Raw genomic sequence first — 27,938 nt, 5'->3', positions numbered from 1 at the left:
TAATCCATTATTCAGAATTCAAATGCACATAGAGTATTCGAGACGCCGAGCTCGAAAGTCATGTAGCTGCAAAGATTATTTGCTGCAAGGAAGAGAGGCTGACAAAGATTATTTATCAGCAGAATAACTGTCAGACTGAATTTAAACGGATGGTATATAAATTAAGTGTTTGATGTGATCGTAAGCGCAGACTTATTCGAAAAAACGTCCGATGACATTTTGGATGAGACATGACTGATTGTTTAATTAAATATTTTCGAATTCGCGATGATGGTTGATTTAATGTCACTGGTCATTCCCCTACTACGAGTGGTGAGACCACTGCTACTGGTACCTGGGTTCCTCAGCGACTCGAAAAATTCATGACCGAATAAGAAATGAGGAAAAGGGAGAAGAGGGAAGAGTCACAAGTCGCTGATCATTGCAGTAAACTGTTAATTTCTTAAGCGATAGAATAAGTATTCAATGGCTTCATAACGTCATTATTGCTAGGAGGGTCTGGATATTGTAGGTTCAACTATAGATATGTCTAAAAACGTATCTATATAAATGGATAATAATATAAATATAGAATATGATATAAAGTATACTAAGAAATTCTGCCTCGGTGTATTACATTTGGTCTACCATAAAGTATGCAAGACGTTAGCATGGAATACAGACTGAGCAATACAACAGTAGGTCAAGATACCAAATTTCAAAAACGTCACGGATCAACAGGTGTCTAATCGAAACTCTTCGCAGCTTATTTCCGTAAGAAGCAATCCTCAATTTCGGTTAACAACCTCAAAGCGTCGTTCTAGCATAATATTTTGTTATCTGGATTCTACATAAAACACAGAATTTGAATTTTATTTTACATTGTATTGTACAACACATTATATAATTTAATAAGTTTTAATTAGTTAAAATAATAAGTTTTAAACGCTGTATACTATTTGACGAAATAGGGTGTCATTCGTAACAGGCGAGTACGTTCTACTTGACGAGACATGGGGTCAACCGTCGAAAAGATAATAAATGATATGGCGTGAAAGGAAATAAATGTCACGGATAACTATCTGGAATACAGGAGTTTTAGAACGTCAATTATCCAAACTAACTGCGAAATAAACAAGTTTTTATAAGCTGTTTTCAGACAATTGATTCCAGAAGAAGCAAAACTACACGAAATATAGAAAATAACACAATCCGTTTTAGATACAACGAAATGATTCCTTCCAAAATAAATGAATGTATTCCATCTGTCTCGTTTTGTTCTATCGCTCATTTTATTCCAATCCATCCCATCTGCATGTCTTCATTCATGTCAATATTGTCTGCAAAAAGAGTACATAAAACTAATTTGGCTCGCATTGTCATTTATATGGTTACATGACATATTCTCAGAGCGTTTAAGTGTAGTTGGTACGATTTTTCACGTTTTGCACAACAAAGGAATACAATCTTTTAAACTAAATCATTCATAAAATCGTAAAACTCCCATACCATTGTCGTCAGCAATTAATAGATAATAATACGAACCAATAAATTTTTCCTGTAACGTCTCTTAAAAGATTCAATTACCGTCTGCATTACTGACTGCATACCTTAAATAATTATGCGTTAAAGTATCACTATCAATTCCTAAAAGTTCACTTGTGGAAGAATGTGATGGCGCATTAGCCAACATTCCGAGAATAATTGGGCAGAAATAACTTGTTCCGTCCAAAAAAACAAAACATTCAGAGAACTGTAACAGCCAAAACCATTCCATTCAACATTCGTAGGAATATTTTTAAATTTCTATGCACATCGTAGTTTAAATAGGAGATTTCCGAATCCTGTAATTTTTCAAATTAGTGGAGTATAACGGTTCGATCGGACTTAGTATTGGGATTCTGACTCAGAACATTGAGAAATGATTTACACATCAAATGCTAATTGGGGATTTTTTGCGTTCGGTATAAAACCAGTCAACGCGAATGCCGCGGAAGTAGTTTCGACAGTCTCGTGTAGTCATTCACACGGAAACGTCGATCGGAGGGTTAGTATCGGCATTAGAAACGGTTAGTTCAGTATTGTTCGTGACTTCGAATCCTTAACTTCTCCATCAGACTTGGCGTAAGAACAGTTCACCTTCAGAGAATAGAATCTCACTGAAGCTCTTTTTTATGATACCATCTTCTCCACCAGACGTGGAGTAAAGAAGCTGTCTCATATCTGCTTATTCGAAGAAAACAGATATTTTTGCTGAGAAAATCGTCAAGAAAAACTAGAAAATCATATCTTCTTCCAATTAAGAAAATAAACTTTCCAACTTATAACGCCGGTGGTACTCATTGCGAGGAATTGCTTTGTTTAACGCTTGATACAATGGTTCAACGATTGATCGCCAGAACGCGCATAGCAGTCGTCTGTCGATATTGTTGTATACATCATCCTCACAGCGTATTGCGCCAAAGTTTTCCTGCGCCAAATTGTAAACAGAACACGATTTGCAAGTTTCTTTTGACGAAACTCTTAGCACAAACGTCTGCAGTATCGCGCTCCATCGTTACATTTTCTGTTAGAGTTTTAGTTTACTAAATGAATTAAAAAATGTACGTGGGAAATGGCCCCATTTTACTGTCCTTCTCGCCTTGGTTCACACATATTTAAATGTTTATAATATTAACAACAATACATATCATTCTACTCCTGTAATGAGGTATCTGCTATTATAAAAGCATAAAACATCCGCAAAGTGTTTATTAAAATTGGTGCATTTCGGGGATTTCGATAGTTCTAGGAAGAAAAACTTAGCAGGTTCGGTACTACGTCACAAAAATCTACTATTATCAAATACCGACCGAGAAAAACCGAAAAAAATTATAAATTTGCTAAACAGAGTATCGGCATGTGGATAATTGAAGTTTTCAGTCAACCACGTACGGATCGCAGCCGCGCTACTAGAATAATTAAATTGGGGTTCCATAACTGAGCAATAATCAATAAGATGAAATATTCGAAACCATTTTCGGCGTCCTACGTCATAAATTGAGCGTTCCTTGCTGGATAAGGCTAGTCTTGCGAGATCATCTTAGAAAATGTTGTTACCCAATAGATGAACTGAGCATTTCATTCATATTATAGTAGTCATACTCTTGATCGACCATAGTATCGATAGTGCAATAATGTACTTCATCATATAAGAGAGAATAATGGTCATCATTATGGTTGACCATTTTTATCAATTGATAATTTCAATAATCCGAATGCAAATCATATTCCAGAGCATGCAGTATGGAAAAATTTCGTCGTGGATATGGTTATCCCTTTTATCATTAACAACGATTTACGTGTCGGCCCAAGCTACCACGCTAGACCCAGTGACCATGAGACAGGTACACCCAGTGTACGCGGTTTTGGAAAATGCTGATCTTCTAAATTCCAGCAGATGTCGGACCCAGATAGATGAATTTCGAAATGCGGTGGATAACCAGATACTTTGGGCTCTAAGAGGTTAATAGAACTTTTAAGATATATAGCCGAATTCGGTTTCGCGTAGCTACCGCCAGTCAATTACAGCGAAAGGAAAGAAGGAGGCAAACTGAACGAAATACGTTTAACCGACCGTGATTCAAAAAGATGTACACCGTGTTTGAGATTGTATTTCGTGGCATGTTCTCGATGAACACGCTTATACCGCGGAAAATGCGAATCAAAAACAATAGAAACAACTCCTGTGCAACCGCGAGGATTCTTCTAATCACTATACCATCACGTTACGTCGCGATTGTGTAAGATGCGTAATTTTACATCGAACCAACTCCCAACCTTGAAACTTTCTGAACGCGTTGCGTTGTAAAAGCTGCGATCGTCGTCATCACTGCTTCCCTCGTCAGCTGATGCTGTTAGTTTCAAACGGTGCGCTTAATTTTTCCACCACCTCAGATCCTTATCGTTAATTGCATCACGAGCTGTTTGAAATGAGATATCATGTGTTTTAAGCGTTGGATACCAGTGGTGCACCATCCGGGGGATTTGTCACCGGGAATAATCATTGGTTAGGGGACCAACAAAGTTGCATGCATTTCTCTGAAAATCGGACGGCATTTCTATCGGAGAAAATACGAAAGAACAATTCGATATACCGGGACCCGAATGAAGAGTTTTCACCTTTTGAGTTTCGTTTTTTTATTGCACGTGCGCGGCACAATAGCACTGTGCAATATCATCTAGAAGTGGAAGACGAAGTAAGCAAATGGGTATTTTAGTTTTTGTATTTCGAATGTATATCTCTAACGATTCAAGTTGCAATGCGAATCACAATTAGTACGTAGCCAGTTTATGCAGTCAATTAAGAACTTATCGCATGAAAATAATATTGAAATATAATATCATTAACATTAATATATTTCATGAAATTTTTACGGTTACGACGGACGATCAGAAATTTGAAATACTGCGCCCATTTTAGGATTTGGTCACGCTTGGACTTTGCTTACCGGCGGCCTGCAGCATAGGCGATGTTGCCACTATGCTTGATAAAGTATTTCGTAATGAGACACTTTTCATTGGAAAACTTTTTAGTATACACTTCAAGTTGATCGAAGTCTCCGATTTGGTGGATGATCATCAATGGCTACTCTCTGCGAAAATGATTTCCATCATGTACGTAAACTTCAAACTCGTAATCGAAGACTCGAATTTTTGTCTAGCCAAATATGTATTACATACGTCGAGATCTGCATCTCATAAAATACCACCTAGGAACTTCAAAATTCTGATTACAGAGGAGTTTTGCTATCGTTGTGTGCTACCGTAATTGCGGCCACATTATACGACGTTTTAGTCCATCGAAAGCGTTTAAATAAAGAAAGAGGAAGGCTTACATCTATTGGTACTTCGAATTAACAATTACTTATCACGAAACTACGCTCGCGTTACCAATCTTACTGATTTTTATCCCCTGGAGTTTATTTCATGGGAATCTATGTAACGTATGGTTAACTTTGAATAGAACTGGAGAACGTTAGGGAAGAGAAACAGGAAACCGACAACGAAAAGCCGGCACCCCCCGAATCGGAGAAGCAGAATCGTATAGATCAACATCTTCTGTGCTTTTCATTTCTTACCAATGTGAAGGAAATATTTAAGCGGGAAAAGAGTGAAGATAAACTACGCTTATTTTACGGTTTGAAAACGTTAACAATGGTATGGATTATTCTGGGGCATTTATTATTCTTCGGATTTCATGTTATGAGTAAGAAACGAATTTTAACGATGTTTTAATTTTCCTACTGAGAACCGATTTCTGATATACCATGTATTTTATTAATGCAGTCATTCATGTATACAGGTAACACATGGCTTGTATATACAATGGACGACAATATACTCTCACAAATCATAAGCAACTTCACATTATCGGTGGATGCATTTTTCTTTATGAGTGGTTTTCTGTTGTCATATACATTTCTGAAGAAACGACAAAAATATCACGGAATCCCGACTATAGCAAAAAGGATGACCGAATTTTTTCAAAAGATTGTCAAACGATATATAAGGTAAAGTGTAGCATTAATGCTTAATTAGTTCTATCGGTGAGATTTCGATGATAATAGAAGAAATACATTAATTTTGAAGGCTTACACCTGCATATTTCGTTGTTATGTTGATAACGATATTGAATTTTACCTGGGACGATCATGTCTCATTACTTCTTACCTTTGAGCATCCACATACAAAGTGTTCCAAATATTGGTGGACTAACATACTTTACATCAACAACTTCTATAGGTGGGATGAGCTAGTACGTATCCTTCCTCACATAATTTATTGCATTGTTCGCGTTACTACAAAAGAATTCGTTTCGAAGAGAAATACTGTTTGCAGTGTCTCACATGGAGTTGGTACTTGCCCAATGATATGCAGTTCTTCATATTTGGCAGTTTTCTTCTAACTTTATCGATCACGTGAGTTTGTAATTTCGTTCTTTAATTCCTTAGTTTTACCCGGGCTATAAATCGGTTGTTTCAGGCATTACAATATTGCCGTGGGTATAGGCATTGTTACGCTACTTTCATCGATAGGATCACTAGTTTATACGGGATACACTCTTAATTACCAGCCTACGTAAGCATGCAAAATGTTTAACATTCTTTATAACACAAGAAATTTGTGAATATACTTATATTTATTTTCCTAGAATGGACGAACAATATAAGACGATGACATACTTGTATATACGACCATGGTGTAGAATATCACCATATATCATAGGAATGGCCACATGTCACCTTCTTACAAAATGGAATTACAAATTGCATTTGTCAAAAGTAATGTATACTATTTGTTCGTTAGACTTATATTTCTCTGCATGTTTCAATAATGTGATTGAATTTATGTTTCAGAAAGGCTTAATCGTTGGTTGGTCCTTGGCAATTTTATGTAATTGTTCGATTCTCTTCGGACTCACGAACAAGAACATATCCTTAGGTTTATCCGTTCTTTATTTGGCCCTCAGTAGAACAGGCTGGGCATTAGGCATTGCCTGGCTCGTAATTGCATGCACTACGAATCATGGTGGTAAGTCGATATTCTTCAAATCACTGATTAATGCGATAATGTCATTCTTCTTACTGTAAAAATACTTTTTGTCAAATGCGAAATAGTTAATGTTTTGCAAACTACATCCAAGTATACTTGTTACGTTTGCAGGTATCGTAAACAAAATCTTATCGCTAGATATTTTCGTCGTTTTGGGCAAATTAACATATGGTGCTTATCTCCTTAACCCTGTTATTATACTTTTGGCTTACTCTTTAAGTTATTATGTTTTCTCCTTTAATATTGCCACGGTTGTAAGTATAATGAAATTATTTCGTTCGGACAATTTCAATGCAATATTAGTGTCATGAAATTACGTTTCTGCTTTTCAGGGCATTTACACCGTTACAATGATTGTTTGTAGTTTCAGTGCTTCCATTCTGTTATCCGCAACAATAGAAATGCCGTTTATATCACTTCTGCGATTGTATATTAGTGCACGATGAAGAACGGATGAAGTTGGTAGCAATAACTTAGTCTGAGTCGTCCAATTAGGAAACTTATGACAGGAAGTTTGCATTTCAAGTGCTGAAATATTGAAAAATATCATATATCTTTATGACAGTGATCTCTAAACATAATGAAGTTGATTGTATAATATCATTTCATGGTTCGTTATTCATAATGTAGTTTAGTTTATTAAAATACCATGGAAGAAGAATTAGTTAAGAGAATCACTTGCGCAAAAGTTTTCCACGTTCTTCTTTATTAATGAGGATATTGTACATAAGAAAGTGATTTGGAAGACGGAAAGGTGCTCATGTACAAATAAATATGGATCACTGAAAGTATGCAGTACCCGGCAACCTATAAAAATTTGTAAAATCGTATCTATATAAATGGATGATAATATAAATATAGAATATGATATAAAGTATACGATGGAATTCTGCCTCGGTGTATTAAATTTGGTCTACAATAAAGTATGCAGGCCATTAGTATGGAACACAGACTAAGCAATACGACAGTAGTTAAAAATACCAAATTTCAAAAACGTCACGGATCAACAGGTGTCTAATCGAAACTCTTCGCAGTTTATTTCCGTAAGAAGCAACCCTCAATTTCGATTAGTGACCTCAAAGCATCGCTCTAGCATAATATTTTGTTGTCCGGATACTACATAAAACGCAGAATGTGATCTTTATCTTACATTGTATTGTACAACATATATGAGTTTTAAATGCCATGTACTATTTGAGGAAATATGGCGTCTCCATCTGAGAGATTTGTCAACGGGAATAATTATTAATTACGAGATCGTCTAGTTTGCAACTAGATGCACTGCTTATCTCGGAGGAAGAACAAAAGAACGATATGATATACCAGAACCCGAACGAGGAGTATCCACCCTTTGAGTTTCGTTTTTTTATTGCACGCATGCGGTACAATAGCATTGTGCAATATCATGTAGGAATAGAAGACGAAGTAAGCATATTGTTATTTTACAGGTTGCACCTCAAATTTATATTTCCAACGATTCAAGCAAGTTAAATTAAATTGGAATGTAGAATTGGGAAAAAGGTGAGCAGTATGGAAATATGATATAGAATCCTCTATAATTTATTTTCTCTTTGCTTTATTATGCTCTTTCCTTTTACGTTTCTCCCGTTTAATGAAAATTCGATAATTAAATAGCAAGATCAAGAATCAATTTAATTCGTTGTAATAAAAAGAGACGGAGAAAGGATTAGAGCTTTGGTAAATTATTCAGGAAATTATCGCGGGAAATTTCACAGAGACACGTGCTTCGTTTCGAAACTGGAAGAAATTAGAAAACGAAACCATCGACAAGAAAGTTGACCACGTCGAATTAATTCGATAATACGCTTATCGGCATGCATCACGTCCCAATTGCTCGCACGACGTGACGTCCCAAGTTTTGCGAGTCTTTGCAACTTCCTAACCGACCAAATTGATTCAGCTATCGAAGCTGATGAGCTACATAGGACGAAGACTATTACGAGAAATTAAAAGTTCGAGACACATATAATCGGTGAAAAATCAAAACGAAAGAAGGTTTGCCTGAAGAAGAATTTTTTCTATCAGAGTCAGGAAAATAGAAATAAATTTAACATACGTCGGATTTGACATTTGTAACGAAAATTGATATTTTTGGGATTTGAAGAGTTGACATCTAGAATTGCGAAGATTTGAAAGTAATAGAACTTCGAGTACTAGCAATTTTGGAAATTCGGAAATTTAAAAATGTGCAGATTTGGATGATTTGAAATATCGAGAATTAAGAAATCTAAAGACTTGCATCTTCCAAAATTTAGACTTACAATTTTCCATTTCAAAAACTTTCAATACCTTGAAATTTCCTCGAATAGCAACGCGTATACGCGAAACTTGTAAAATCCTTTACACTTAACCGTAAAAGCATCTATTTCAAAATTTCACGAGATATCGAGAGAGAATACCAAGGTACGAACTACGTGTCTTGACATTTAACGTGACAGTCAAATACGTTCGTAACTCTGAACAGGAAAACGAAGCGTCTCAAGCGAAACGAAACTTTGCTTAACTCGTCGAATCATCGAATAACTTCTCACCGTGATCCTGCTTCTGTTAATTTGTCAACTCGAGAATACACTCTCAACCAGATAAACGTGACAGGAAATGATATGTGAATCCGACACGACTGTATATTTCAACTTCCAACTATATATTGTGCATAATTCTGCTGCAACATTCCTGGGCAAGCACGTGCATCTTTGATCAAATTGTCGACAAGACGAATTCACTTCCAACTTGGATATCTATATTAATTCCATTTCCTTTTAAAATTTTGCTTCCGATGGATCAAATTGATCTTAGAGGAAATTAACAGTTGAAAAGTACTATTCCAGTTTGAAAATTATATTATTAAGTTAGAGTGAGTGATAAAATTATTCACGCAAACAAATATATGACAAGAAAGGAACGAAGCAAGAAGAAAATGAAGAAATTTTTAATATTTTTTTAGTCGGAATACGGATACGTAGTTAAGGGTCCGAAGAGTAATAAAATAATAAAAGATACGTACGAGAAAATTTACGGTTTCTAATTAAATATGAAAAAAAGAACGAATTATGATAAATTCTTGCATATATCCGCGTGAAGAAATTATTGGCACATTTTATAAATCTATATTTGACAAAATGATCTTTTTATTTTATATCGTATCGTTTCTATTTTTTTTTTTTAAATTTAGATTAATTATAATTACAAGAAAAATGACTAATAAAAGTTAAAATCTTAATTTATCTGGCATGCAAATTTTCCTTAATGTATAACGCATTTATGAGAAACATCTTTTTACCATTTCACTCGCTGACCAAAAGTAAACTTCAGAAAATACTTCCACGTTCCTCATCGCGTAGCCAAAATGTTTGTTAGTTTACCTTAAAATCGAGATTTCTCAGAGGTTAAAGCAACGCGTGGCAAAATATTGATTCTCCGTCTTCTATCAACATAAACTCGTGCGAAAGCGTAGTGGTGGCCGGCTAGGAAAGCAATTTCCATAATCAACGAGCAATTTGTTGCAAAATTTTGCGTCTACCCTTGGCTCTGCTTCAGACTCAACTCGAACCAACGAATCGCAGCGAGAAATAGAATAACTTACACGTCATTATATCGCGCTATAGAAATATATCAGAATACAAAAAAAAGAAGTAGATATTTTATACTTATCGAATTAGAAATATAGAAAAATTTGTCGTATTAAATTATTCTGTAAACTTCGTAAAATCGTAAATTACATGGAAATAGATAGAACCACGTAGAAAACGAGATACACGTAGTTAGAAAAAAAAAAAAACGAACCAAATAAATCCATAAAACTTGCTACCAGTCGGAATTTTTAAAAAAGCAGTATCTGATTCGTAACGCGTCGTAAAGCGTGAAATAGCTTGAATAAAGTTACTTGGAGCGTTCTAACCTAGGAAGTTCGGAAAAAGGGAGGAAAACCAACGGAAACAGGAAGCGTCAGGGTGGATATCGTACGAGTATATCCGGCGCCGGTTTTCTGATAGAATGCGCGATGAAAGGGTCGCTGAAAAGTGGCGATGTTAAGTGGCCTTCCCCGTGTATTTGCTCGCGTACAATGGGAATTACTTTGTCGAGACTCTTGCCTGTCCCCAAGTCATCGCCGTCTGCGTGCGAATGACTCTTGTATCGACATCCTCGAACTTTCCTCTCTCCATTCTCTTCCTTCCACTCCTTTTCTTCTTCAGAAGAACAGAACACGCAGAAAAGTATAAACTAGCAAATCCGAAATTTTTTATATACAAGCGTGAGCACTATGAAGAGAAGACGAGACGATTGTATGAATACATGATACATTGTATGAATGTATTGCGATCTTTCTAAGAAATATTGGATATTGTGTCTGAAAAGAGGTTGCACGATAGTCTAGTGCGATATTCGACATCGTAGTAATATATTTTTGCATAGAAAATAATATAAATTACAATTCTGATTTGTTTATAGGTTGATATCTTTGTTTCGATTTATATTAATTTACTCCAAAACATGGAAAATAGTACAAAAATAGTTTGAATATCTTTAGGTACATATGCATTTTTTCACCTTCAAATTTTACATAAATACATAAACATTCTATACTTATTGCCATATAACTAGATACGTATGTGATTAACATCGATCTTACGAACTATAACTGTTTCAAATTCGTATTGTAGAATGGTATAAAAAATGTCAAATATCGTCAAGTTTTATTTTCTATATATGATTAATATTCTGATTCAAATCGGTGGAAATATGCAAACTGCGATCAGAAAATACCTTCAAACTACCGGACAATAATATTAAAAATTTCAAATATCGTCAACTTTTACTTTCTGAGAACCCATCCAATATAATCCATATTTTTTATCGACGAAATAGCTGGAAATTGTATCGAGGTTGTATTTTGAGCGACGTTCAGGTCACCGATTTTTTCCGATCTTCGCAGGTTAATCGTTTCCGTTTTTCACAATTTCAATTTGTTACCACGACCGCGCATAATTTTCAATCATTTTCGCCTCCTGGAAATCACGATCGATCCCTGACGGTATACCGCGCAACCACCAAAACATCGACGATGTTAATTAATAAATAAACGGTTGATTGCAGCGTGAATCCATTTTAATTAAAATCGAGATAGATCCGTCGATTTGCACGCGTTCTCTTTCCTTCTCTCTTTTTCCATCTCGTACATCTACGGATCGTGTTCGGGATAATCGATTGCAATGCTTTCTAATAAACCAATTCTGTTGTTCATCAGACACTGATATCAGACTGTTTGCTTTTTCAATTAGTAAAAGTATGCGAATGTTTTCCATGGTACAGTTGTTTATTTTTATTGAAATGGCAAGATATTTTTGTTTTGTTATGTTTAATTTTGTCATAGCTCTAATTCTAATTTATAGAATATATTGTAATGTGTAATATATTTATGTTTACATTAAAGATCGATAATTATAGTATTCACTTAGAAGAAAGAGTTCTGCAAAGGATTGGTGACAATTCAAATACAAATTGTCGAAGAAAATTAGCTATGTTACCGTATGAACCAATTCCTGTCTCTTTACCTTCAAATCTGTGCAAACGTAAAAATAGAAATTCGTCTCGTTCTTTAAATACTATGGCGAATACTACAAATACTTTCGAGCTTCCGGACATTCTTGCATATTATTATTACTATTTATTACGTTAATTATTTCCATCAGCGTAGAAATGAATTTATTATTTCTTTCATTCATTTTTCCATATTTAAAATAGTTGCTTGTTCACTTAACATATCCTACTCTTACATTATTGCATATTATATGGGTGTTATACATCCTTCCGTATTAAAATTTCCCATATACTCGTAAGCAATCGCAGTCTACATATATAACACTCTCAAAAAAGTAAAACTTTATTCATAAGAACCTGTTATAACTCCAAAACTGGTGATATTTAAATCCACATATTTATTAATATTTTTGCTTGCTTTGACAAATAGTACATTCTTCTATTGATCCCATCATCAGAAATTTGATCCCATCATTTTAGAATTATATTTTCTTTTATATTTCTTTTTTTTTTTTTTTTTCTTAAACCTTCTCTCAGCTATCAGACATTATTTTAATGACGTAGCAACGAAAGGGGCACGTAAACAGGAGCATCGATATTCCCGATGTCAATCGATAACCAGAGCCTCGTTGTTCAACGACGTTATATTATTTATTCGCTCTCGTTCACTTTCTAATTAAAATCTTCGTTTCGATGCCGTGTAAATTATCACGCGTCAACAATCATGGTAATAACGATGAATGTCTGCTGGTTTTCTTGCCTCTTCCATGCGAAATGCCAGTCAGTGATCGAATGGAATATAGAATCGTTTTGCGATGACTGTGATTGTGTTCCAGGAAATATTGGAAATATTTGCCAATGGATGGATGTTTCGAGATAGGAACGTGTAATGTTAGAAAATAAGAGGTGGATTTTGCAGCATTCCTCTCAGTTGACCGATTTACGTGCGAATTGTTTATTATTTTATAATATGAACTAGTAGTTTAAATAAAGATATAAATAATAACGTGGCAAACTAAGTGAACATGGTATTTACAAATATAACTAATATTGTATAATTGTCGAATCTTGAAGATACATCTCTTTGCTGTAGCTGGGGTTTATCGCTAGTCCACTTCTAATTCAATTTAGAACTAGCGTAGATACGATGTCATTGAAGAACTTTTATGTATATTGTCTTACAAAGGAACAAAAGCCGTATCAAAATAATAAATATTTCACCAGAAAAAAATTGCACAAATCGGAGACAAAATAAAGATTTGCAGAATGCAAAGAATATTTGATACCACGAGCCGTGTAAAATTATATTGGGCTGGCAACTAAATGATTGCGGATTTTGTCATTACCGCCTAAGAACAAAATCCGCAATCACTTAGTTGCCAACCGATTAGAATCTAAATTAGAAGAAAGAACAGCGACGAAAAAGATATTAATTGAGTGTTTTGTCTCTGCTTGTATAACCGTAGTGTTAAAAAGCACGATACAATAACATAAATTGATTGGAAATAATTTGAAATCAGGTATTGTATCAAAGCACCATCGACTCTTAATGTGTTCAATTCAACAACTAAATTAAATGCTCTTAACAAAGAATATTTTTATTGAAATCACATATCGTCGAATCAACGTTCACGCGAACTCTATCTAAGTATTAGCTTGCAGTATTAGATTTGAGAAACAGAATTCTAGCGATAAAAAGGGAACAGCCCATACAGTTTCAACTACGTTCGTCGCGTGCAAGTGTATACAAACATAGAAATATTTTTAATATTTCCGCATTGTAAAAATTACTGCACAAATAGAACAAGAAATTTTATTAAAGGGGATCATCCTTTACGATTAAAACTAAAAGGAAGCGAAGCTTGTATGCTTATAATGTAATACTTTCTCAGAGGTAAAAAATTCTTTGTTAGTGCTATGAAATTTTTGTAAAAGTCGACGAAAACTGACAGTTTTTACAGCCAGTGAAACGATGATTAAAACCTCCGTCAGTTTTATATGAATAGCCATTTGAATTTGCATAAGATCCCAGATATACGTACAATAGTATAGCATACAATAGCGATCAATTTCACTTGCAACAGAATATACGTATGAATGTAATTCAACTTTCGGATTTTGTTTCATATATAATGGCTAAAAAAATATTTGCACACCGCTCTCTTATCATAGCGTCTATTAGGTTGTCCGAAAAGTTTCTTTCGTTGTATGAAGAAATAATAGACGCACAATGTTTTTTGCTTTATATTATTTTGCCGAATTACGTACGATCCATTTCGTTCTGTTGAGATAAACACCGCGACATTTCACAGACTTGGTTTCAGGTTTCTTTGAAGGTGCACTGTTGTAAAAAACACGTTTGCGAAAAAAAGATTCTTTTCGGACAACCTAATATTTCAATTCTACAGGAGCCCCATAAAATCCCAATACAATATTACGATCGAAAGTATGAATTTTTATCGATTTACGCAAAATTAAAGGATACAAAATTGTATATTCAATGTGCAAACATATATAAAATACGAAGAAGAAGAAATATAAAAAGCTTGTTAATACGACAGTATAATGTTTAATAGAGTTTAATAAAGTACCATGTTGGTGAATTAGTTTTGTATTAGGAAAAAACATAATAAAGAAACAAAGAAAAATACGTATATAATTGAATTCATAATACTTTTCCTACAATTTCATGCTAACCTTTTGACTAAACTTGTAAAACAATATAATACTAACGCAAGATGATAATGTGTATTTGGAAACAGATAATTTGGACATTTGGATTAACCGGTCAGATCCATTTTCAACTTCTCTCGAATGGACGCTGATATCGAGTTAACCAGAATGGAGTTATTTCAAAAGCGTTTCGCTGCTAGGAAGACTGTTTTATCGTGTTCGCGTGCCTGTTGTTCAGAATTGTTGAATCTGAGACTCTCGTAAAGAGGATAGCAGAAGGACAGAACTAGGATGTGATCGATGGAATGTAGTAGCAACATGGGAAAGAGACTTGTAAAAGGGATTTGGAATCTCTATGTTGTAGCTTTAAAATCTCTGGGAATTGGATCTTAATACAATTTAATCTCCAGCCTCAGAACGTTAGAATTTAATCCGAATTTTTAATATTTTAAATCTCAAGAAATGGAGTTTTAATCCCCGGAAATGTTGCGTTTTAATTTTCTAAATCATGCGTATTATATCTGAAAAAATTGAAAAAAAATCTAAATTAAAATCTTACACTTGATCCTTAAGTAATAGTCTTAAATATTATCAAATCGTTTACAGATTAAAATATAAACTTTGCATAACCTTTTCGTGTACGAATTATTCTCATTGTCTTAAGCTGTTATCTATGAAGAAGCCTTTCAAAAGTCAAACGAATCAATTTCACTTTTTATTAATTTCATTACGTAAACATATGATTAACCCCTTAATCTATGATTTACGTTCGAGAATTTTGACGCCCGAAAACGTGAACAAGCTCGCGCTGCCTTCGAGCAATTCGCACAACTTGTGTAGTACGATGACCCGTACTATACCCGTAATATTTACGTTTGGCCCGATCATCTACTACGGGCTATGCCCATAGTTGTAGGTTAAGGGGTTAATATTCAATTGTCAAGAAATAAATAAATTTGTTCAAGTCGGTTTGTTGTAAGACGATGACACAAATATAAAATCAATTTATGGGATTGATCGATGTTGTTCCCCACTTTTTCGCCACTTTGTATGTTAAATTACCAATTTTAAATATTTACCTACCAATACATCTAGCAACTGCTAAACTTCTTTGGTTAAATTGTTACTCTATTTGAGTTTAATTTATATGAATAATTAATTCAATTACAGTGTGACTCATTTGACTATTCCTTCGCATCATTTTATAAATTCTCGAATTATCTTCTACCAGAAAAGAAACTAGTTATCAGACTGCAAATTTATAATAGCCTAAGTGACTCCCATTCCTTCAATTCCGACCAGAAAATTAAGTATTTTTCTCATCAACCGTTCCAGGCGCTCTTCGAAATAACGAATTAAAGAAATCATTTAATTCCTGCAGAGTTCCATCTTACTTCCTTTTCCCCTAACAAGAGCAACGAGGAAACGAAGGTTAATAATTTCATATAAAACAGCATCGTGAAACCATTGGTATATAATCGAGAACGATCGTTGGCTCGTAAAACAGAAAAAAAGAAAATAGCAATTAGCTCTTTTTATAGGAATTAATCGATTAATTCATTTAAATTTTCCATTTTCTATAATATTAGAAGAAATGATATAGAAGTATTGATTATTCTAGTACATTTAAATTATAAAAAATAGATTGATTTATGACAAGATCATATTATCGTTTATCAGAAGAATAATATCAAAATATTCTCCAAAATTAATTCTACAAGTAAGCTGTTTTCAAAAATGAGAGTTTCATTATTCTAAGAAATTATTTTATAATAAAATTATTTTATAAACACGTGTTACGATTCAAAAACTGTTTCCCGTTTTTTAATAGTAAACGTTACACATTGCAACATTTTACAAAATTTTAATAAAGACGATAAAGATCTAAATAATATTAACAAGATTAAAAAATGGAAGAAAAATTTTTTCACTGCTACATACACAGATAATCATATCTTCCTTATTTTATATACTGTACATATACTAAATATCTTCCATCTAAAATCCACTTCTACGTCGTAAAAGTTTACACAGATCATCGGTAAAAAATTTGGAATTAATCGTCCATAGCAATAAATAACATAGCAGCAAAAACAAAACAATATAACGTTCAAGATCAAAGTAACAAATATCAAACAAAGCTACTTAAACATATTCAAATAACAACGTGAACTGTCTTCACAAATTCATAGCAAATTTTAATTTTAGAAATATACAAAAGTTAACTAAAGTTAAAAGCGAACTATATCCAACCTGTAACTTACAATTTAATTAATGCGAATAAAATTAAATACAAAGTCAATACAAAATCGACGAAATAATGTTCAAGATACGAGCAACAAATATTGAATAAAACCGCTCGAATTATTCTAAACAACACCGTGAATCAATTTTTCTATTCCACAGTGAACTTCTCTAGCATCCGCTGTTTCTACAAAGTCGAAGCATGGCGCGTTTTTAACGCGTCTATCGATCATCAGTGGCCAATTAACCCCGTAGGCCGGGCCACCGGTTAATTGGAACAGCACGCATTGAAATGCGCATTCAGCTACGACACGCACGCGTCGTCCTTCCGGAAATCGCTAATTAGCTGGTAAACTGGAGCCCGGACCAATCGCGATATCTTGAACGTCAAACGCCACGGATTACCGAAATTCGTCGCGATAGAAACAGAGGAGATCGCATTATTCCCTAGGGCGCGTGCTCATTATCGTTCGACAACGACCACACAATGCGATTCGAACGATCCAAATAGAACAATGTTGGTCTAGCTACACAATTTCTGTTTCCACGATTAGTCCACGTAGATTGTAAGCTCTTCAATCCGTATTTATCGAGAAAAATGAAGATGAAGCTTACACGAACTATTTGTCATTACCACCTAATGACAAAATCCGCAATCACTTAGTTGCCAACGCGATATCATTCGTTATCATTATCGTAATTATCGATAGGATAGAAGGTTGTTTCTTATTATAGAAAATATTGTATATTACTTGTATAATTATACACTATTTATTGAGATATGTATAATTTTGTGTGCTAGACTAAATTAGCCGCGTAGTAGTGACACACGTATGTGAATATGAGTGTGTGCAAGTATGCGTATGCACGGTCTCGAAAAACAGATGAATGTAACTGTTCCGTTGGCAGTGTAATATGAAAGATGAGACAAAGAGAATGTTGAGACGCGTGCAAATGTATATCGACGAAGATCTTGGAAATCGTTTATTAAATAAATCTATAACTATTTTAATATTAATTCTAGGTGTAACCTTAGTGTTCCTTTACTTTCATTTCGGCAATTAAGATCCACAATTCTTAACGCTATTAATATATATGTAACTATTATATTATTGTATATTGTATATAATATCATATAATATTATAGAAAATCGAAAATCTAAACGAGTTAACCGATTAATTTCTATAAAAAGAACTCTTTTGTAATGCTAATTGCTATTTTCTTTTTCTTTTTTTTTTTTTACGAGCCGATGATTCTCATAGCACAGATCGTGAAAATGCCTACATTTATTTGATGTAACTGCAATAAGAGTAGGAATGTTAAAGGAAAGACTTCGTTAAAAAGTATCTTTTTATTAAATATCCTAGTACGGAGAAAATACTAGCCTATTATTCGAACAATCTAAAAAATGCCCGAAACGAAGCTGTTTAGGGATATCTATGTTTGTTTGATATAAATTGATTGATTGAAATGAATAAGATACGCGATTAAATTATATAGATTCAAGCAGAGTATTAAAGAAAATTGAAGAAGGGAAAATTTTACTTAAAAGCATCCTTGTATTAAATTTAAAAAAATCCGAACCATTTCTCGCCAATAAATAAATAAAAGAAAGCAACAAACGAATTTCTGCTTTAAGAATAAAAATAATAGAAATGTCGAATGAAACTAAACGACGTTCCTAAATATTAAGAGAACTCGACGACTGACGATTCAATCGTAGGACGGCAGAGGCGTCGAAATTCTAACGAACGAGCGTGGAACAGCGACCTGGTCGTCGAAACGACGTCACGTCGCACGTGCCTCTGACAGATATCGTTTTCTCGGTCGTCCGGCGTTCCAACGATTCCCCGGTGATCGGTGCACTGGTAAAAACGGCCGAGGAACGAGACACCCACCCGGTACTCGATGAGTTGCCGCACGCGCGCCATCCGAACTCCGATCGAAACAACCAATTTCCGGAGACGTCGTCGGTCGCGACGTCGACCTAATGGCTCGTCCGACTCCTCGTTACGATGGAATCTAGTCGGACGCGACTGGAATCGAACGGAAACTGCGAACAAGAGAACTGTTGCACGAAACGATCCTCGGTTTTTGCCCTTGCAGGATGCATTTCGAAGCACTGAAATTTATCTCACGAGCTTCACTTTGAACGGTTGGTAATCTTCGTAGCCATGGAATTGATTATGAAGTGAGAAATTTGTGATATAAATAATTCAAGGATGAGAGAAAGCAATGGTAATAGTAATATGATGTAATAATATTAAAGGCCCAGCAATTACCATTACGAAAATATAGAATTCACATTTTAACATTTAACAGTTTTCTTTGAAAACTATTGAAAAGAATATATATCATACATAAGCACGATTTGTAATTTTCACATCTCACTATTTCATTATTTACGAGAAAAAATATCTTCAGCAAAAACTCAATCATAACTTCATATACACTCTTATACCTAAAAGACAACATTCGTCTGCTGAATTAAACAAACATCTTAACTTCCACGAAAACGAAAACACATGGTTCACATAGTCATAATTTAATAACTTCCCAATAAACTTTATCAACCTCGATACCTACAATCCATTACCAAAATATACCATTTACATTTTACGATTTAACAACTACCAAAAGAGCATCTATTTATCGTTTCACCTAACAATACCTAAATTCTAATATTTTATGATATGTACTTGCACATGCTATACAATTCCATACGATATTTGTACTCTACAATTTAAGAACCTTCCAAAGAAAATTTCACAATAAAACGATGTTAAAATCTGAGCACCTCTGGACTTCAACGTTCATTTGCATAATCGTACGCTCAATTCTTTCCAACTTTCATGTGTTCTCACCAGCATCAACCCGAAACACGGGAATTTCTCATTGTGTGTGGAGAAGCAGAGGCATCAAACACGCAATGGCGTCTCAGGAGAAGCAGAATATTTGCCTTCCGTCACGGTGTGCACTATGTCTGGCGCATAACAACACGGGGCTAACAGCTTCCTGTAGGTTCTCTTGAGCGAGTGCAATCAAGGGAACGAGGGGAATTAACAGGGGGAACAGGGCTCGTTCACAACCCCGCGATCTGCATCTTGTTTGCGGATGGGCGATCGAACGTTTCGTAAACACAGGGAAATTCGCGAATGCAATCCTTCGGCTGTAATCCGCTCGAGAACGTTATCCAATGCTTCCACCTGCACGCGATCAATCGACCACCTTGTTTTTCTATCCACATGTTTAATTTAATGGCCTTATACGATCAAATGATCTTCTGATTCTGATAGAAGATTTTCAAACGTAGTTCTCGGATGTTCCTAATTGTTAGAACCATCGACGTTGGTTGTATAAAATTTGTATCGAAGACATTGAAACAAAAAATATATCTACGACTAATCGATAGACTCGGGATTTTCATGCAGAATTTTTTAGGCGATAAGTGGAAAATTTCACCGAATGTATACAATATGAAAAAGTATATGAAATATCCATAGAACAGCGCCTTCTATAAAACTCGATACATGAGACAATTATCTGTTTTTTTTTTAATTGCATTTTCAAAAGTATGAATTTGCATAACAAATCTGCAGCATAGTAATCAATCTAATCAAGCCTTGTATTCTAAATTTCAACTTTCAATAATTAAGCTTCTCGCGGGATACAGCGATAAATTTCTAAGCTTTTTTACATTTTTCAATTGTTTTGCTGAGCAATTTATCAATCCCTTGAAGGATTGATCGAAAAAACTGTTGGGCGAATAAAAAACGAAGAGGAAAGTAATTTATCGCAGGATTAGTGTTCAATATTTCAAAAAACGAATGATTTACTTCAACACGTTCTTCTTTTCAACTTGTAAAATTGATCGTTGTAACTATCTTACGAACAGCTCGATCATGAAACGTGATCATTCACTGTGAAACGCAACTTCCATTAGGTAATTCTAATGCGGGTTCCTCTAATTCCCTTCCACTTAAATAAAAAGCCTCACCTAGTTTTAATAATGTTACGTTCAAAAGAAAATCTCCAGGAGACTTCTGAAGTAGCTCGGATAGGCACAGGGAAATTTCTAATTTTCTTCACTCTGGGAATTTCAGTGGCGAATCAGACGAAAAGAAAGAGAAGAAGAAGAGAAATTCCTGTGACGGTGTGTCATGGGCGAATGTGTGAGGCAGCGTTTCACTAAATCAAAAAGAGTTAATTGAGCCGATTATAGTAGCCTATAATTTTCCCGTGTAAATATGCGATGATCGTCGAGCTGACGTTAATCGATACATAGAATCGGCCTCGAAACGTTTGTAGTACGGCAATCAACTCATTTCGTCGGCTTTCGGTACTTAGCCGTGCTTCCGATTGATAGTGTATTTGATCAGCTGCAGATCAACGGGAAATAGAGATTAGCATCCAAGCACATTTACGTGTTTTTGCCTGACTGGCAAAATCATGATTCTGATACTTGCCACCGAAAATGACCACTATTTAAATGTAATTGCTATCTACACGAAACGAGAGACACGTGTTTCTTTATACGTTTATGACAGCTCTTAATTAAATAAAATTTCAATTCCCTTTCGTATGTCCATTTCGTTTTCTGAAATTCAATTATAAGAATGAGCTTATCAATTTGAGTTGAAAATTGGATACTACATTAATTTCTCTAGGGATACTGGCACATGTGTGTTCAGCATGATTGCCAGTAATATGATGATTACAATGTGCTGTTCATGTAAATTTGCATTTTCATAAATACAAGTGAAGAAATAGGATTTAAACTGAGGTGATCTTTTACACGTTAAATATGCTGATTTAAAATACTCTATCTATTAATTCGAAATTGAAGACAAGTGAAACTTTATCATTTATGCTAAAGTATTAAGTATCTTGGTCTTCGAAAATTCGGGATCGACATAAAGTTAATTTAAATCAGATTAATTTGAAGCTACAGTTTCATCTGAATTGAAATGATAAATTTTCTTCTGTTTGATTTGTTTCAATGAAATATATTCTAACTTGCAATCTCCTCGTCTTATTTCTTCTGAACGTTTTGTAACGTTAGATATATATCTCTGCCTAAAGGGACCAAATGGAAACTCAGACTTACCAGTGCTAAATAACGTCGTATAGGTACTATGTATATCTACAGTTATACATGATCACTCGAAACTAAACTTTGATCGTTTCAAAGACATAAATTTATCTGTTCACAGCCAAGCCCTCTGCAAGTTCAATCGCCATTCCGACACAGTTAACAACAAACTTCTGATAACGTGCCCCTAAATGCTTTATTGAATTAAATTACTAACATTAACAGTAGCTTATATTAAACTTTACAAAAGACACATTTATTCAATCAAATCTACACGACCTTCCATAAGTACATATTTGGACAGTTTTATTGTAAATTATTGTAAATGTGTAAAATAAACTTCAAACGAATGTCCTCGATCCAATTACAACAGATTCAAAGCATATCGACTATTGTAAAACAAAATGACAATCGTTAAAATTGAAACGTTTAATTGTTCATTGTAGATAGTTTCTCGATCCATTTTTCACATTTGTATTTTCCAATCGAAATTTTTCACACTCATGACAAATTGTCTCTCCTTTTCATGTAGCTTTTCTAGAACGTATACAAGGTTAATGTTATAAGCATATATATGGTTAGCTTCAAGCTTTGAATTGGCCTTTAACAAATGCTATATAACATCATCTCCGGTCTGAATAATAGTCATTTTAAGCTCTGAATAATTTTTTAGTTTACAGTTTGTAAAATCGATCGTTTCATATGTAACAACTTAACGTAATAAACATCTGACAATGAAACATTTTGAACGAATTGCACCACGTGTTTAAAAATACTTACGGACGCTAATGTAGAATTTCCAACCAGTGAAAACTTATTTAATACGAAGTTATTCAACTAAGAATCTTCCGTCGTCAAGCGACGCACTTTTTCCAAGACAGATGAAGTTTTAAAGGGATTACTTTTCAATAGAGCCGAGTATCACTTCGAGTCGGCTTATCTTAATTTCAAACCAAGTTCGAGAGGGCTCAGAGAGCATTTTCACGAACCGAGCAACGGGCTCTTTCAGCTACTGATGCCATTGCATTCTGTCTCCGGTTTGGTTCCACGCTTTTATTTTTTCTTTCTTTTTTTTTCTTCTCAATTCCCTTTCTCTCGTTTTCTCTTCCCGTCTTCGTTTTTTTGCAAGGCTTTCGAGCGAGTGCAAGCTTTTAAAGACCTTTAGCAGCGGCGGTTTCAGAGGCGCTGTTCCGGTTCACCTAAATCTTTGCTCTATCGACTGGAAAGATCTGCTCGTCGTCGTCGTCGTCGTCGGCGCGTTGCCATCTCGAGAGCCGAAGAATTTTTTTACGGATCAACGATTCGCCACGCGTTTGCCTAATTCAACTGGAAATGCGTTCTGACAGCTATTGACCGACTAACATTGACACTTTTCCCGTGACTTCGTCTTTTAAGGGCTATTCAGCTTTAAAATGTTACTTTTCAGATACCTTTGAGATTTTCTTTCAAAGGAATCATAGGACATTTTCAGTCGGTTTTCTTGCGTACATATCTATCAATGAGTGGAGAATATTGACCATTCTTTTCAAGTGAAAATAATGAAAAGCATGTGAGTTGTATTACATAGTCTTCTTAAAAAATTCTTCTAATAATTGACGCAGTTTTCATTATTCTGTTTATTTGAAAGGAAAAACTGAAAATACGTCTTGATTAGTATGGTGTATCTATGAACCAGAATTTTCAAAAAATACTATTTCTTATCATTTGTCTAGTAAAGAGCTGGATATGAAAAAAGGTTGAAAGAATCAATACTTAAACTTTGAAATTCTTTAACTCTTTAAAATAATTAAAATATGTTTTACATTTATAAATATTTAAAATATTTCTTAAAATAAGAATATAGGCATTTCGGACTCAATTGATGACCCAGTTAACAGACTAACGTGGCCTCAGAAAAAAAAAGCAAAAGTCGCAGTTAACATCGTCCCGTGTTACTAAAGTTAAAGTGTATTGACCCGAAGACAGAGGATTTGAATTTCTTAAAAGACCTTTCAAAGCTTCGAAATTAAAGTGTTGAAGAGTGTACTTGAAATTGGAAATCGAGATCCTTTACTTGCATACCATCTTTTTGAAAAGTCTCAGATTTTATCAGTGAAACAGGCTGGACGTCTAAGCTAGCGAGCTTTGAAGAGTGCTCAACGTTTGGGGTTCGTTGGATCTTCTAGTTTATGAGACAGTACTCCGTGTTACATCGTAAAAAGACGGCCGAAATATTCGTATTGAGCTAGTAAAAAATTCCAGCCAGCAAACCCTGGAGAAATACACGGGAAGTGGAGGATATTCAATGTGCCAGACCTGGATATGCTTGTCTTTCGAGTGTTCCACTTTATGACTATCACTATACAGGAGTTACGAACGCATTGATAGGGCAAGGCACTTGTAATTTTGAAATATGTACCGATATGAGATAAACCTGGATCACGGCGAATATGTGTATATAGATTGATAATTTCCATAACTTTAAAGCAGCAATGCTACACCTATGTATAAACGTACACAGAATTTAGTCAACCTTTTCATAACCAAATATTTTTGGAACGTGAAAATAACTTTTTCTTCAATTATTACTAATAGTTGCTATGTATTTAGTAAATATTAGACAATAAATAATATCGTCCAATATTTAGTATATTAATTAATATTATTATTGATAATAGAAATAACATAATAAAACCATTATTGATAATAGATATTAGATGATTGATTTTGTTAATAGTAGACAATTTCTCTTTTAAAATAATACATATTGTTTTAACTCTTAAATACTATAAGGGATATTATACTTTAGACATTTTATATATTTTCTTTATAGCTTCTATATCTTCATTTTATACCTTTACATTTTTCATTAGTCCATAAAAATCCGCAGTTTATGTATTATACTATTCGAGTTAAATTGATTTAGAATTGTATGATTGAAGGCAATAAGACAAGAACCTAGTAAAACAAAAGCCTAATCCCAACCTAGTATTATATTAATAAAATAGTGATACCTATGAATTGTAGGTTCTAACAATCGTATTAAAATTGTAGAAGCAAATATATATGTAAAATATATTGATTATTTATTAAAATACTTTCATGAATATTCACATTTCAAATGTTTCAAATTTAATTTTATATGCATTTTAAATTGAAATATATCTAAAGAATGCCCTGTGAAATTTCGTTATCCGACATTCAATTATTCCGTAAAGCATAATTATATTATATAAAATGAATTTTTGCTCTGAAAAACAAATATTTCTCTATAAATGGAATTTTCGTGGACAATTAGAAAGTGACAAATAAGTCATAACGAAATATGTACAATTATATCAGAATACAGTGGATTTCGAAACAAAAGCTTTAAAAACAAAGAGAAATGGTAAACAAACGCTAATATCAGCTTAACTTTAAGTATTTTTTATATCCATAAAAGCTATACATTTGAAAAATTAAAACAAAAAAATTAAGAATTTATCTGTTCGACTTGAATAGCAAAAATGGCGGCATCCAGTCTGTATGCAGCAATCATCACAGGAATTGACTTAATTTAACAAAACACTTCACGATTAACACTATAACCTATCACACATTTGTTTCGCTGTCAATATCTATACATCACATATCAATTTTTATCATAACACTATCAACAACACTTAAAAAGTTGCAAAACTGTCTGTAAAGATTGAAAAACGCTACGAACGACGTTATTCCGCGAGACGAACTGAATTTGTAACACTTGATTAGTTTAAAACTTCCTGTCTATATATTACAAATCACGATTTAAATATGATAATCATCTTTAATCACTTTAAAAATATTTATATTAATTATCAATATAATTTTTAAATTGTTTGATTAAAATTCAATAAATAGTTTTATTGAATATAATTAGATTACTGTTTACCGTAGTATTACAGTGTTTCGTAATTCTGTCTCATAATGGCGTCAGAATTTTCTAATCGTCGTAATAGTATCACTTTTGATCGCGTGTCATGATTTTTTCGCGTTGATTCACAGTTCAGCTCGTTTCATCTAGAATTTCAATAATTATTTGAAATCCTGTTTGAAGAAGATATCAAATCACTTTTCGTTATCGGAAATATAACCAAAAGAGATCAACTTGGAAATACAGGATGTGGCTTCAGTTCATGATAATGTGTATGCAGTATGTGCCGGGTACTCCGTCCATCTACGTCCTAACCTGGCTTCAACATTTGGTGCGATGGAATTGTGATAATAATTATCCGAATATCGTCGAACCAGTGCAGCGTGAAAATTAATCTTTCGAAGTAATAACGTTCATCTATCATTTTATCGCTACTAATGATAATTATTCAATTTCGACTGTGCAGGTAAGTCACTAAAAGAATATGGTTTTCATGACGCTATTCGTTCATAGTTGTCGTAGTCATTTAATGCAACTGCTGACGACAATTAAAGTGTAAAAATTATATTGAGTTGGCCAAAAAATAATATCGATATGACCATAACTATACCAAACTGATGCAAACGATTCTCTGACGCTAAAGATTAGATACTGCTGACACTTCAAGATTTTCTCGTGTGGTATAGACTGGAAATTTGATCGTTATTAATCTCAATAGATCCACCAGAATGTTTAATGTTTACCATCGGTAAAACTAAAGTCATAGAACGTTTTGAACCATCTTTGGATCATTCTTTCATTCACCATACACATCACAAATCTTTTTTGCTGTTTGTATTTTTATTTTCATCTTATCGGTTTGTATCTTTTCGACAGTAAAAAGTTATAACTGCACGAAAATACGTCTTCTCATTGTTCATGTTCAAATCAAAATAACTAAAAAGATTTAACGAAATATATTAAACACCTTTTTAAATTGCGTGTTAAAATCTCAGATTGTAGACTATACATGCGTTTTATAGGTTACGAACAATCTCTTGTTTTAAAAAGAGAAACGATCTGTTATGTAAAAATGTTTGCATTACGTATTTGCCAACTCAATACAATATACAGTAGTTAGCGCTGGATTAAAGCTTTATTCTCTGATCAATTATATCTAAATGTCTCGTTATGTTTTTTACAACACAGCTATTTAGTTTTTAATCTTTCTTAAGATAATTCAGTTGGTATACTCGTAAGATAGAATGTACTTTTCATGGAGGATTTATAGTCTATAGACTGTAGCTCCCACCTGTACATACACTATACATATAGGGTAATGAATTTGAGATGAATGATGTATGAAGATATCTGTAACGCAGAGGGAAGAATCAGTTTTCATCTCGCGTGCAATTTATTGAATTTTATAGATCAATTCGTGAATTGTGTATTGACTTGTCGTATCTGTTAATCAGCGATTCATATTTTAGACGAGATTAATTATGCAATGCAAGACTTTTCCCAATGTCATCTATTGCACTCCAGTCTCTTTTTACGAAATGAAAATCGACAGTTATCAGTAAAGAAAATTAACTTTTAGATTTGAAAAGACTCATCGATATCCCTACGGGTGTTAATCAGACCAGTAACCTGTCATAATTGAGGTTATCTTCCTCAGAATCTCACTTTTCTCGCTCTTCTTTAATATTCACGGATGAAAAACGACAACCATTCTACTGAGATTTCTTTCGAACCATTTCAACCTCTTTGGGTCACTCACTTGCAAGACGATTAATGTTTCCCCTGTGCTTTTGAGGTTAACCACAGTAGGTAATATCGCGCCCTCTTTCACTTACATTAGCGTCTATTGCGATTTATGATGATGTTTTTGCGATTCTCTTTAACCTAACCTCGCGATATTTCTCTCTTTCCTATAATTTCAT

The 27,938-nt window shown here is 34.0% G+C and overlaps 2 protein-coding genes across 9 annotated transcripts in view; one reads left to right on the top strand and one right to left on the bottom strand.

Moving 5' to 3' along the window:
* LOC126916525 (monocarboxylate transporter 10-like) overlaps positions 1–27,938 on the bottom strand; it is a 335,858-nt gene that overhangs the window by 252,957 nt on the left and 54,963 nt on the right. The gene's annotated exons all lie outside the window — the stretch shown is intronic.
* On the top strand, positions 1,886–12,271 carry LOC126916997 (nose resistant to fluoxetine protein 6-like). The gene is made up of 14 exons (XM_050723382.1): positions 1,886–2,026; positions 3,255–3,483; positions 3,973–4,217; positions 4,442–4,635; positions 4,758–4,864; positions 4,985–5,227; positions 5,324–5,531; positions 5,611–5,776; positions 5,860–5,939; positions 6,004–6,099; positions 6,173–6,302; positions 6,378–6,552; positions 6,685–6,827; positions 12,026–12,271. Exons 1-14 carry the CDS (start codon positions 1,901–1,903, stop codon positions 12,269–12,271), a joined length of 2,388 nt encoding a protein of 795 aa, XP_050579339.1. The 5' UTR covers positions 1,886–1,900.

This window comes from Bombus affinis, chromosome 5 (genome assembly GCF_024516045.1).
Source record: "Bombus affinis isolate iyBomAffi1 chromosome 5, iyBomAffi1.2, whole genome shotgun sequence".
NCBI lineage: Eukaryota > Metazoa > Arthropoda > Insecta > Hymenoptera > Apidae > Bombus > Bombus affinis.
This window is presented reverse-complemented; position numbering and strand designations above follow the sequence as displayed.

Coding starts and splice junctions, on each gene's coding strand:
- LOC126916997 (XM_050723382.1), top strand. CDS start 1,901: ATGATTTACACATCAAATGCTAATTGGGGATTTTTTGCGTTCGGTATA. Junction 2,027..3,254: donor ACGGAAACGTCGATCGGAGG/GTTAGTATCGGC, acceptor ATCATATTCCAG/AGCATGCAGTATGGAAAAAT. Junction 4,865..4,984: donor AGGAAGGCTTACATCTATTG/GTACTTCGAATT, acceptor AACTTTGAATAG/AACTGGAGAACGTTAGGGAA.